This window comes from Tyto alba, unplaced genomic scaffold (genome assembly GCF_018691265.1).
Source record: "Tyto alba isolate M040663 unplaced genomic scaffold, T.alba_DEE_v4.0 Super-Scaffold_8, whole genome shotgun sequence".
NCBI classification, from domain to species: Eukaryota; Metazoa; Chordata; class Aves; order Strigiformes; family Tytonidae; genus Tyto; species Tyto alba.
The window spans coordinates 24,574,714-24,588,097 of record NW_024881329.1 but is presented as its reverse complement, the minus strand read 5'-3'; the positions used below and the strand labels follow the sequence as shown (position 1 = coordinate 24,588,097).

Here is a 13,384-nt window from a genome sequence, read left to right as displayed (position 1 = left end):
GGCCCCGCTCAGCCCAGGCGCCAGCTGCAGAGGGGGGGGACAGGGACAGGGACAGAGCCAGGCAGCCCTGGAGGGGACAGGCAAGAGATTTCGGAGCGTCCCTCGGCGCTGGTCCTCCCCCCCGGCCCCCGCAGGGGAGGGGGACACGAAGGCACATGGTCCAGGGGACACCGCAGGGACGGTTTTACTCCTGAGAAACCCACTGAGGCGATGGGGGGGGGGGGGGGGTGTGGGGGGGGTGTGTGTGTGGGGGGTGTGTCATTGGAGGGAGAACCCAGGGGCTGGGGGGTGGGAATGCTGCCCCCAGGGCTTCCCCTGGCACACGGAGCCCCCCCCGGACGGTGACACAAGGGGAGGAGGGGGACAAAGCCACCCCCAAAGCTGGCGTGGGCACCATGGGGCTGAGCCCACCACGGTACAAACCTCTGCCGAGCCCCCCCAGCACGCCCAGCCCCAGCACTGATGCGCCCCAGGCAGGGTTTTTGCCTTTTTTTTTTTTGTTGTTTTGTTTTTAATGGATACAAAATAAAGAGAAAAAAGGAAAACAAAGCGAGAGAGGAGGTGACAGGACAGGAAAGGGGCGAGGACACACGTAAGCCTCCGGCGCTCCCCGTGGCTCCAGCCCGGCTCCGAACCCAGAGTCGCACAGTACCGGGTGGGGGTTTCAATCATCTTTTCCTTTTCTTTTAGAAAAAAAAAAAAAAAAAAAAAGGAAAAAAAAAAAAAAAAAAAAGGAGAAGGAAAAAGCTTGGATCCCACCGAGCAGCCGTCAGGGAGCCGTCTGCAGCATCAAGTTCCTCAGGAGTTTCTGGCGCCCGACCTCGTAATCCTCCTCGTCCACATTGACCAGCAGTTTGATGGCTTCGTGGCCCACGGCTTGTTTGAGCGAGTCCGTGATGAAGACGCCCTTGAGGGCTTCCAGCAAGGAGCCGTTGATGTAATCGCGCCAGAACGCGTCGAGGTAGGTGAGCTCTGAGAATTTTATGTCACAGATGATGGAGCCCAGGTCCCGGGACTTCAGGATGGTGTTGGCCTGGTTGAAGCGCTCGAACTGGCGCTCCAAGGGGTCCTGCTTGTTGGAGAAGACGTTGCCCTGAAGCGCCGTCTCGTGCTGGCAGTACTCGGCTCGGACTCGCAGGCGGATGTCTGAGGGAAGCGGGGAGAGCCATGAGTGCTCCGGCGTGGGGCCGGGAACCCCCAAATCCCCCCCGAGCCCTCCCGGAGGCTCTTACCACAGGTCTGCTTCTCCTTAGGGTCCGGCGTCGCCGACTTCCTCCTCTTGCGCTGGCTGCTGAGGAGGGTCCTGCCGCGGCCGGGCCTCTTGGTACAGATCTGGGGTCCCGCGGGGGAGCAGCAGACCACGGGGTGGTGGGGAGGCACTGTGTGGGGAGAGGACGGGGGTCAGGGGACACCGAGACCCCCCCCAAGCTCGGGGGGCCTCTCGCCCTTGCTGGTCACACTCCAAATGTGTGTTTGAGCGCTTCTGCTCCATCCCCGACACCGAGCTCCAGCCCTTCCCTCCTTTCTATGCCGCTGTCACCCCCCAGTTGTGCCCCCCTGTCCCGGGACACTCATCCCAAGGGGCCTCGGGCAGCCCCAGGAGCCTGCGCAAGCCCCGAGAGGGGAACCCCGAATCACACCCCAAGACCAACCAGCCTCCCCGCAGCACCACCGTTACGGGGAGCAGTGTCAAACTCTGCACTTGACTGTCCCCCAAACTTGCAGCAGCAGGGTCAGACGTCACTTCAGCGGTGACAGAACGAGTCCCTGTGCTCCCAGTGGGAGCAGAGAAGGCAAGACTGGGATGGTCCCGACGAATTCCCCCCGACTGAGCCCGGGGTCTGGCAGCGGGTACCTGCACCCACCTGATTTATGGGGGTGGCCGAGCCCGTGCTCTGCCTCGCTGTGAGCTCGGGGCGTCACGTAGCGAATGGACGTCTCCTCCAGGTACTTGTCCACCAGGTCCGGGCACACTGGAAGAGACAGAGGACACGGGTCGCTTCAAGGAGGGACCGAGAGATCCCTCCTGGCGCGGAGGAGCTGCTCTGCATCCCCCTGAGTGCGGCTGCACGTCCAGGGGCCGTTTCTCCAGCCAGTCCTCTCAGAAAATCTCCGTTTGGGAGCCAAGCCCTCCCAGCCGCGGCGCAGGAAAGGCCGAATCCGTTTGTTATCACAGCTGATCCCAACACCCGGACTCGGAGCAGACCGGCGGCGCCGCGCACGCACAATCCCCGGGAGAACCTCGGGGCGAGGCGGGCAGGGCCCCGGCACCGCTCCCACACCCCACCGGTCACACGTGCCCGCCGGCCGCTCACACCAGCCCCGGATTCATCTCGAGCTCCCGCAGCTCGTGGTGGTCTGAGCAAAGGTCTGGGGGAGCAGCCACCACTCCTCCTCCTCCTCCACGGCCCCCCTAGAGCAGAGCCGGGGCGGGGGGACGGAGACACAGCAGCAGCTCCAGGCCCCCGGGTCGGACCTGGCTGCTTGAATTGCTTTAGGACAAACTGGCACGCACCCAAAACCTTAAGCTTACATTATTTACCCAACTTTAGCAGAGCAAACTTTCGGCGTAACACGGGGCTTTGAGGAGAGTCAAGCTGCTGAGCAGAAGCAGCTGCTGAGCAAAGATTACGGGGAAAAATTAGCTATTTTGGAGGGCCGTGACATTTTCTGCGGGTTGTTTTTGTCCTGTTTGGCGAGCTCAGAGCCCTGCCTGTCCCCAGGCAGGATCCCTCCCATCCCCGCCGGACCGAAGCCGGCCAGGGCTGCGTGTCCCCGGCCCCCCCCACCGCTCCCTGCCCTCGCCCAGCCGGCTCCAGCTGCGCCGAGCTAATTCAGGACGGGGTCTTGCTGCCTTTCAGCGCCACGAATACGAATGAGGCAGGAGGAGACAAGACCTCCCGCTGCTGCGGGGTCTGGAAGGGCACGGGAACCAGAAACAAGCGTCAGCTCGCTAGGTCCGGAGGAGACTTCCTTTAACCAAGAATCCCTCCTCTTTAAATGCAAAGCGCTACGCATTATAAACCACATGTAAGGTGCCTTTCTTCATAAAGCTTTTTGAAATGCTATTTCTGCGCATTTAATTAAACCGTTTCCACCCGAGCGTGGCTGGAGACATCGCAGGAACGAGATCTCACGGGTAGGGAGCATCGCTCCTCGCGCGACAGCGGCGTGCGGAGACCTGAGCGCCGACCTGCGGCTCCCCGACCGCGTGGGCACCGCGCTCCGATCCGATACCCATCCCTCCATCTCACCCGGAGAACGCCAAACCCTGGCGGGGGGAGGGCTCGCCTGGCCTCAGCCGACCGAGGTACAGCTGCCGAGTGACCCTTCAGTTTGGAATCCTGCACTGAACGAGCCAAAAAGCTGCTCGAGAAACACGAAGCAGGGCTGCGACACCCCCAAACCCTACGCACACCGGGGCCCCCCCGTGCGCCCTGTGGAACTGCCACCACGGAAACCTCCCCCCAACCCAATCCAAGCACCGCCCAGCCGGTCTGCATAACCTGCCCCCCTCCTGCTCTCCCCTTGCCCCTCGTTTTTCTCGGCTCGGCGCAGGAGCAGTGCCGGAAGGCGACGCCGGCAAACAGCCGCCTGCACCCAGCCCTGCGAGGGGCTCGGCCCGCAGCCACGGCCGCGAACGGGCTGGGACCCATCCCCGGCACAGAGCGCGCTCCCAGCCCCCAGAAAATGCCAGATAACGGGAAAACCCTCACGGCGCCTGGCCTGAGCCCGCAGGGGTGCAGGGCGAGGTGCAGGCAGGGCTCAGGCTCCGTCCCACGAGGCCCATCCGGGCTGGAAGATTCTGGCCTTTCGGTGGGGCTCAAGGCAGCAGCGTCCCTGGCCCGATGCTGCTTAAAAAGCGACTGGAGCACAAAAACCCCGTTAATTTTCAAGTCAGCTGGCCCAGCTTCCCGCTCGCGGGGCTCGTTCACACCGTCCCTCCTCTCACCCCCCCAGGACCCGGGAGGTTTTAATGCCTGCCTCTACTTGTGCTCACCGCTTTCCCAAGCGCTGGCAGGGAACAGCACCGCTGCCCACGGGGCGAGCAGAAACCGGGAAGACTCAGCAGCCTGGAACTGCCAAGAAAGCCCAATTATCCTAATTTAAAGCAAAAATGCAAATTTTGAGAGGCTGAATCCTGCTGGAGCAGCTGCCTTACGCATCCCCTGCAACAAGTGCTCTCTCCTTCATGACTCCTCTGGTTCTGGTTGATCTGGGTTACGTCCTTTGAACTGTAAATTGAGGATTTTAGCGAAAAAAAAAAGGCACAGGGCCAAGCTGGTGGAGGGCAGGGTGTCAGCTCAGCCTGGCAGCTCTATGAAGTGACCAAAAACTCACAAAATTATCCAAATATCCAGGTCACTGTTGGGGTCTCCAAGCCAGGAGAGAGCAGGGGGAAAGGGGGCAGCCAGGAGGGGAGGGTTTGGGGCACCCCACTGGAAAATGGGTGGAAAAAAAAAAAAAACAAACCAAAAGCCTGAACTTGGACACGGGTTTCTCACTCCGGCCTCACTGTGTACTGCACGCCCCAGGACTGACAGCACCAGCTCGGGGAGGATGTCAGGTGCCTTCCCAAACTCACCTCAGCCCCGAGAGGATGAGCAGGTTCCCCCCGAAGCCGATGGCACCTCAAGCACAGCACCACGAGCTTCCCCGGATCCTCCCAGCTCCTTCTCGCCCCCTGGCACAGCCCCGGGGCTGCCCACGGCATCTCGCCCCAGGCAGGAATTTGGGCCAAAAGGAGCATTTCCCTGAAAACTAGAGACGAGCAGCAGGAGCTGGGAGCCGCGCAGCGCGCAGCAGGAATCCCAGTTCTCTGCTGCTGAAGAAAGGAGACCTTGGCGCTTGCCACAAACGAAACAAGGCTTTAACCCCCCCAAAACTCTGCGTGGGCACTCGCTAAAGCCCCGTAACACGCCCCTTGGCCTGCCCTGCCTGCATTTCCCCGCGGCTCTGGCAGTTTGTCCTTACAAGCCTCAGGGTCCTTTAGCCACGGCGTCTCCAGGGCGCCAGGAGAGGAACATCAGGCGACAGCTGAGTAACGAAGCGGGCTTCGTTAGGGAGCGGGCCAGGCTGCCAGCAGCGCCACTTACCGGCCCGTCGCCTCTTGAGGGTGACGTAGGGCAGCAGGTCGTGGCGCGTGATGATCCGCAGCAACTGCAGCACCTGCCGAAAGTTGGTCTCGTCGCAGCGGCCCTGCCGCTCCAGCGCCAGCAAGAAGTCCCGGCCGCTGCGGATCATCCCCCTCTCGTAGTCGTCGATCACGTCCACGAAGAGGAAGGAGAGCACCCGCACGTCCCGGTGGGTCAGGTGCGTGCCCACGATGTCGAACATGCGGTGCAGGCTGTACAGCCCGTGCTCCCGGTCGCCCCGCTCCTCCGGCCAGGCTTGTGCTCGGCTCCGTTTGAAGGTGGCCATCTTCCACCGCAGCGGGCACGCGCCGAGCCAGGGGCTCCTCTCAGCACCGCAACCCTGGAAGACAGAGAGCCAGCGGGATTTAATCCCTTCCCTCCCGGTACTTGATTAAAAACCCCGCTCTGCATCCCCCCGCCACATCGCCACGTTTGGCAGCGACTCGTCCTCTCCTCTGCCAGAGCATCGTACACCAAAAATCGAGGGTTGGGCACCAGGCCGACGGCACTGGCCTCTGCCACGTTGACTTAGGAACCCAAACACCGTCTGGCAGAGACACCGAAGAGCTACAGGGCTCCAGGCCGTGATGCAGGCGAGGACCGATGTCCTCCACCCCCGCAGAACGAGTCCCCACATCCCCTGGCAAAGCCGAGCGGGCGGCTCGACAGCCCCAGCTAAACCCTCCGCCGCCGCACCGGTGGGCACCGACCGCGCGAAGCCATTCGGCGCAGCCACCGGCATCGCACCAAAACATCAAGGGAGAAGGAAATCAGCCGCTCGGCAGGCCCCGACCTGTTGGGCTTGGAAGTCGGAGCAGAGCAAGCCTCGTCAGACCGGCTTCAGCGGCTGACTCGGGGCTCACCCTCCTCATCTCAGCAGGTTTCTCACCCGGTTACAGCCCCCCCGGGCAAGTTCCTCGTCGCTCTGCCGTCACCCGGCTCTTTCAGCGGCATCGGCAGCTTCGTTTCTTCACCAAGAGCCATGGGGAGTCACGCACCCCGCCGAAAAGAGGAGGGCCCCGCAGGAGCCCCAGCCCTGCCTGGCCTCCTTTGGGCACCATGCGCTGTCACAGCGCAGCGGGTGACATGAAGGTGCCCCGTGCCTGGGAACGGCACCGTGACACCGCACGGAGTCAGCCGTGACACACGCCGGGGGCCGGTGACGAGCCGTTCGGCCACGCGGTGACAGGGTTACGAGTGAACCACACCGCCCGGCCTGCTGGGCGCCGGGGCACCCCCGGGCTGTGCAGGGGGGGCTTCGGACCCCCAAGGCGCACTTAAACCCCCGCGGCGAGCCTCAGGCTCGGGGCTGCTGGTAGCACCCATGGCAAAAAGGCCCCTGCCACGGGCACAGCCTCAGTGCACCGGCACCTGGGGGGGGGGGGTGTCACGCTGTTGTTGCTTCAGGGTTTTACCCCAAAACGACAGCCCTCGTTAGAGGAGGGGGGTGCGGAGCCCCCCTGCCCCGTGGCAGAGCCGAGGTCACGGTCCAGTACCGTCGGCAGCTCCCTGCTCCATCCGGCACCGGGCCACGGCTGCTCTTCCCTCGGGAGCTCGCCCCAGCCCGGCCGGCCCCACCACGGAGCAGCTTTGCCTGGTTACAGTTCCCAAAACAGAGGCAGCAGCGGCGTAAACACGGGACACCAGCAGGAATCTCCCGACTATTCCCGGCACGGCTGGTGACTCACGCTCCGGCCCCAGGCAGGCGGGGAGCCCTCGGCCACCAGCGCTCAATGGGAGGGTTTTAATTCCTATCATAAAATGCAAATAGCTTAAATTAAAAACGTGTTGAGTGACTGCGGCTCTGAAAACAGTCTGACACGGCTCTGCCTACTCCAGCTGGGGAGGAGAGGGCAACAGATACTCTACAGCTTCCTCCTAAGTAGGAAAGACATTTCAATATAGCTTCTAGTGAAGATATTTCTTGGCACAAACAGCCTGTAGCCATCTCCACGCAGGGGAGAGGGGAGAAAAATCAGAATAAAGCACCCTGGTTCTCCTCCAACCTGGAAGCTGAGCCACATCAGCTCCACGGAGAAGTCCGAGTGCACTGGGCTGCAGCCCGGCACATCCCAGGAGAGGGGACGGATTTCTCCCGTCTTGCAAACCCTGCGAAAGCCAAGTCATGGAGAGGCCTTTACCAGGAGCTGCGGCTGCATCACGACAGGACATCAACGGGCAGCACGGGGTAATTGTGGGAACACAGAATCAAAGTGTAAAAAAAAAAAAAAAAAAAAAAAATTATGGCAAACCATCCTTAGTGTGGACAGTTGGTGTCACGAGCGGAAAAAGCACCGCGCGCAACCAGAGCGTTTGCCAAGAGCCACATTCCGAGCTGCCGGTGAAGCCGCCGGCGCTCCCCGGCCGCCCCGGGCTGGTTGTGGTGCTGCAGCGCCAGCGCCCACCAGTAACCGAGCGCCCGTGCCCCTCGTCTGACAGCCGGGCGTCCCGGTGCCCGCCGGCCCCGCTCAGCTCACACCCACCCGCCGGGGGTGCCACGGGTGCCGCACACCCGCCCTGGCCAGGGGGGCTACAGATATTCCTGCACAAAGCAAAATACACAAGAAACAGGCGCCAGCGAGGCCTCTGCTTTCTTCCCAGTGTCCTGTAAACAGCTCCCAGATAAAAAAAACTGAACACAAACCCACACGGCCTCTTATCAGCTGACTGCCCGGAGATTTACCCCACGTCACCCTCCCCAGAAACCCGACCTCTGTCCCCGGAGCAGCGCCCGTTCCGTTCCGTTCCGCCGCCCCGCAGAACTGGGAGGAACCGCCCAAACCTGGGCAGCCGCTCTCTGGGACCCTCTCTGGGAGCATTTCATTTAAAATGGCCCATTTTTCTGCAGTCAGATTTGCCAAGTACCGGGTTGCATAAACTCAAGGCAGAAATTAGGCAGATGCTCTCTTTTGACTATTTAGTACCAACCACCCTGGAATTACATGGCATTTTTCCTTCCAGGGAGGCAAAAAAAAAAAAAGGCAACTTGACGCTGTGCTGCCTAAACACAACAAGAAATTCAGCAGAAAAAGACTTTGTGTGTGGGGGAAGTACTGAGTCCCGAGGGGCAGTTCCTTGTAGCTGCACCACCCAAAAACCACAAAAAGCTGTCAAATTTATTTTCAAGCAGGGGATTCCAGCAGCCGCTACTTGGAAGAGATCCCTGCTTCCCCTCGCCTCTGGCTCTCCTCCCACCTTAAACCCACAGGATCGGAAGACTGGAGCAGCTTTGCTCTGCACATACATTAAAAAAAAAAAAAAAAACTAAAATCCTTTGATTTTCCTCAAGAAACAGCCCCGTCGTGAGTGTAGGGAGCAGGAAGGATCTCCCAGCGGAGCACGAGAAGCTGCCTGTGCCCCAGTTCGCTGATGGCACTGGGGCAGGAACCGTGCGTCCCCAGAGACCCCTGCCCACCCCCAGCACAAACAAGCAGCACATCACGCCCGCTTAGGAGGAGACTTTCCTCAAGAGGAGACTTTCGGTTGCACTCCAGGATCATTAAAATAATTTAAGGCGAACAGGAAAAACAAGCTCTTGGTGCCTACAAAGCTCTGCAGTTAATCAGCCCGAGCCTTACTCAACCCCCATGGATGCTGGGGCTTTTTGCCACTGACGTGCAGGTAACTATCACAAAAACCCACCTCCTGACAGCACATTCCTGCCCGGATGGGGCTCAGAAGTCACAAAACCCAACTTCAAGTCGAAATTTGGCTCTGAGGTGAAATTTCCGGAGCAGCCCAATCCCAGCCTCCTCCGTCCGGCGCGCTGCAAACAGATGCGAGGGAGACACCTAGTCGCGTTTTCGCCGCAGCCCAGCCCAGCCCCGACCCTGCTCCACTCGGCCAGGGCTGAGGATGAACGGCGCCGCGGAGCCGCGGCAGGCACGCGGAGCCTGAGGCAGAACCAGGACCCAAACACCAATTTTCCCAACGCGCCCCATTACCAAAGAGCAGGAAACGCAAACAGAAACAAACAGCCAAACGCTTTGGTTTCACCACCCAGGCAGCAGTTAACAGGGAGATCTCTTCCTCTCCTCTCCAGACACCTTCAACCTGAAACTGCCTTTGCAAAAAGCAATTAGACCTGAGTCGTTCCGGCGGCCCAGCTCAGCCCAGCTCTCCTCCCGACAGCTCCTGCGGTCACTATCACACCAAGCACACGTTTCTTTTCCTCCCCTTCCTTGGGAAGGAGCTCGGCCGCCCTGCAGCTCCCCGCACACGTACGGATCCCGTCCGTCGCGATGGCAGCCCTGGCCTCGAGCTCGGGAGCCGCTCGCCGAGGCCACTCGGCTGCTGCCGGTTTTTTGTGGAACCGAGCACCCAGCCACACAGGTCAGGAATCCTCCCGATCCCCGGGGCGGCAGACAGATGGGACACTGCCCGTGGTGACCGTGGTGCCTGTCCCAGCACACTCGCCGCCCCAAGGCATCACACCCGGCGGACAGGTACCCTCAGCTGACAAACTCGCTACGGGACGAGAGGGATTAATGGGAAAAGCGGGGACATAAACAGTTCCTGCTGCACAGAGGAGGAACCGGTCAAAGGGAGCTGAGAAGAAATAAGATTAATCCATGTTTGCCCTCTTTGGAGGGGTTTATTTTGCCCTTGCCCCTGCAGCACTCCATGTCAGTGCTGGTGAGGGGACAGCAGGTCCGTGCTGGTACAAGAACACCCGCAGGGCAGAAAAAGATCCTAAACCCACTGCTAATGAGAGCAAACCCCCTAACCCCAGCCTGGCAAAAGAGGAGGGGAGCGGGCACGGCCATCCCCGGACACCCCGGCAGGGAAGGCCGGAGGAGGAGGAGGAGGAGGAGGAGGAGGAGGAGGAGGAGGAGGAAGTGCTCAGCCACGCTGCGTCACTGGACAAAGTCTTCCTAACCCCACGAGAACGAGCCAGACGCAAAAACAGTTCTGCTAGCAGTTGTTCCAGGGTAGGACTGGGTCGTTTTGTTTGTTGGTTTTTTTGTTTTTTTTTTTTTTTTTGGTGCATGGGTTTAGTTGGGGGAGGGTAATTTTTATTTTTAAGTGCAGGAAGCGCTTTTCACTTCAATTCATCACCTGTTCCAATTCCCATCACCTCAATTAATCTAATTTCTGCCGCCGAGCAGCCTCGATTTCCAACGCCACTAATGGCTGCCCTGGCTGGCGCCGGCAAATGGGCCCCACAGAAACAGCCCCCTCCGGTTGCTGCGGGGGTGCCGAGCGCTGGGAACGGTGCCCGAGCCACTGCGCACCGACGGGGGGAAAAAAGGGGCAAAACCCTAACGAAATACCCGAAGCCGGAACCTCCCCGAGCCTCCCCTACGCCGGCACGTACCCGCAGGCGCCGCTCGAGCCGTGGAAACGGGAGCGCGGGCAGGGGCCGCGGCGTCACCGACGTCAGCCGGGCAGCGCCCGCCCGGTGCCCCCCGGTGAACACCGATCGCCCTTCCCACCGGCAAAAAGGCACCCGACGGGGATTCACCTGCGGCCAAGCCTCCCAAACTTCTCCGAGTCAGGACAATTAGCCAAACCGCGAAGTTATTAACGCGGGCAGGCGCCCGTCCGACCCCAGAGAGAAATCTCGGCGGGCAGCGAGGCCGGATTCTGTGCGCGGAGGATGGAGCCGCTCCCCATCTGTCCTGACGGCACAAGGCCCACGCGAGCAGCTCCTTCACGGGGCGGAGGGACGGGCGAATCGTTAGTACGTCAGAAAAAAGCCCAAAACGTACATAGGTGCACCCACCTTAACGAGGAGCTCTTCTGGTCTTGCTTATATCCACACTTCGAACAGCAGCCAAGCGAGAGTGTTTTTAAGAAGTCTTCTATCCCCTTTTCTCCTTGACTCTTTAAATAAACTACCCAACAAAACCGCGGCAGCGCCTGCAGTTTCACGTATGGCTCTTGCAGCGGGGAAGCCAAACGTCCAGAGTCGGGTACCGGCGGTCAGTGTTAAAGCTGGTCGACTTGCCAGAAGCCACCCAAATTTTTTTTTTTTTTTTCCTCCAAAACCTTCTCTTTTTCCTACTTAATAATTTATTGACATAGGGAGGAGGAAAATTAAAAGTCCAGAACTCACCCTGCGCTCTCTAGGTCATTTCTTTTTTAAAAAAAGACCATTCCTGAAGAACTACCTCCCCTGTTCCCTTCTTACCAGCAGGACTTAACGCCGGCCTCACAGATGCAGGCAATGGGCAGGGTGCTCAGATTACCTTAAACCTCGATTTGCTTTCTTTGTATAGCAATTCCCCCCGAAACTGGATCGGGTGAAGTGATAAACCTTAATAACGAAGCCAAGAGAAGGTCACCTGAACTGGGTTATTCTTTTAAAATTCAGCCCATACCTTCTCCTCTGCGCTTACTCGCAATCAGAGCGCCCGTCTCCTTCCCGGGACCAGTTTATCCCCCAGGACACGGCCAGCTCGGCAAGCTGGGCCCAGCGCCTCGTCCCAGCCTCCGCAGCCACGCTGCCCTACGCCTCTATTAAATACTCAAAAATAAAAACTCTGGTTCTTCCAGAAGCGAAGCTTAAAGCTCCCGAAAATATTGCGCGAAACGACCCGGCCGGGGTTACCCGGAGGCGGCCAAGGCTTCGCTGCGCGGCTCTTCCCTCTCCGTTACCGGCACCTCCCGCAGCCCGGCCCCGGCCCCGGCCCCCCCGCAGCCCGGGAGCCCCCGAGGCTTTTCAAAGCTTCTCGGTCGGAGCTCCGGGAACCGGAGCGGCCCTGTCTTCTCCCCGCCGGGCCCCGGGAGCGGCAGCGGCGGGGAGGGCGGCGAGGGGCCGCCGGCCCGAGGGGGCTGCCCCGCGGGTGGCCGAGGAGAGCGGCTCGGCGGCCCCCGCTAAGCCCCCATCCCGCGGGACCCGCGGCCTCTCCTGCGCTGCCGCTGCCCGGTACCGGGCCGCGCCGAGGGCGGGGGGGGGGGGGGGGGGAGGCGGCCTGGGCCCGGGCCCGTCCCCTCACGCACAGGCGCCGCCGAGGAGCCCTCTCACACCGCCCCCGCCATGCCCGCCGGCTCGGCCCCCGCTCCGCTGCGCCGGCCCCGCTGCGGGGCTGCCCGGGCTGAGGCCGCCGCGGCCTCGGGCTCAGGCCCGGCCCAGGCTCGGCGCCGCCATGTTGGCTCCGTCCGCTCCGCTCCCCGCTCGCAGGCGGCCGCCGCGGCTGCGGAGCGACGCAACATCCGGGGCCGCGGCCCCGCCCCTCCACGCCTGGGCCCCGCCCACCTCTCCGCCTTCACTCCGGTTGGGGAAGGCGGGCTGAGCGGCGCCCTCTTGGATAAGGGCAAGGGGGCGGGCCCATCCGGGTCACGGGCCGGCGGCTTCAGCGCCCTTCGGGAACACCGGAGCGCCGCTGCCATGTTGGACGAGGGCAAGCTGGCAAGGCAGCCACGCCCGTCAGTCACGTGGGGGCACGGCCGCCATCTCGGGAGAGGGCAGGCGGGGTCCCGCCGGCGCGACTTCGCGCCTATTGCGGGTCATGAGGGGGCGCCGCCATCTTGACTGAGGGCAGAGCGGCAGGAAGGGGGGGGTGCTGTCCCTGGGGTTCGGGGGTCCCTTGGGGTTCTCCTGGGGATTGAGGGGGTGCTTTGAGGCGGAGGGGGGTCCCTGGGGAATATGGGGGGCCCTGGGGGGCTGGGGAGGCCCTGGGCGGGCGGTTGGCTGGGGGGCGGGGGGCTTTGGGGACAAGGCGGGGCTTTGGTGACAAGGGGGGGCCTGGGGACAAGGGGGGGGGGGGGTCCCCGCCAGGAAAAGGCACCTCGGGCCGGGGTCGCCCATTTCCCCGTCTCCGGTACATGGTGCCAAGGCGGGGGGGGACACCCATGGGCTGCGCCCCAGCCCTGCCCCCCCGCCCGCGCCCCCCACCTTTGCACCCATTTGGGGTGGGGAAACTGAGGCAGGGCGCGGTCCGCGACCCCCGGCCGGGGGGGGGGGCTCAGCACCCCGTATCCCTCGCGGGCGGGAGTTGCGGGCGCGCCCCGGGGTGCTGCGGGGGCGGGCCGGGCTGGGCGCCCTGCCACGCGCGGGGTGCCTCCCCCCCCCCGGGGTCCCCACGCCTTGGCACCCCAATTAGTCGCTAATTAAGCCCGCACGCGCCGGGGTGACGCCCCCGCCGGGATAGAGTGTGATAGCGGGTCCATGGGGGGGGGCGGCGATGAGGGGGGTCCCAGAGGTCTGGGGGCAGGATTGGGGGGGGGGTGTCAGGAATGGGGGTCCGGGGAGGCAGAACGGGGGGCCCGGGGGGGTTAGGAATGGCGGGGGGGTCCGAAGGAGC

The 13,384-nt window shown here is 62.2% G+C and overlaps 1 protein-coding gene across 2 annotated transcripts; it reads right to left on the bottom strand.

Moving 5' to 3' along the window:
- Positions 1 to 487: 487 nt before the first annotated feature.
- LOC116962200 (death effector domain-containing protein) lies at positions 488 to 12,288 on the bottom strand. 2 transcript variants are annotated; one of them, XM_042785258.1, is made up of 6 exons: positions 10,861 to 12,288; positions 8,778 to 8,901; positions 5,097 to 5,475; positions 1,866 to 1,973; positions 1,233 to 1,379; positions 488 to 1,146 (listed from the first exon to the last, which is right to left on the bottom strand). In XM_042785258.1, the coding sequence occupies exons 2-6, from the start codon at positions 8,790 to 8,792 to the stop codon at positions 770 to 772; spliced, it is 1,026 nt and encodes a 341-aa protein (XP_042641192.1). In that variant the 5' UTR covers positions 8,793 to 8,901; positions 10,861 to 12,288; the 3' UTR covers positions 488 to 769. The 2 variants fall into 2 exon arrangements, with proteins under 2 accessions (XP_042641192.1, XP_032851262.1); XM_032995371.2 differs by lacking the exon at positions 8,778 to 8,901 and having other exon boundaries at positions 10,861 to 12,286.
- Positions 12,289 to 13,384: the final 1,096 nt, after the last annotated feature.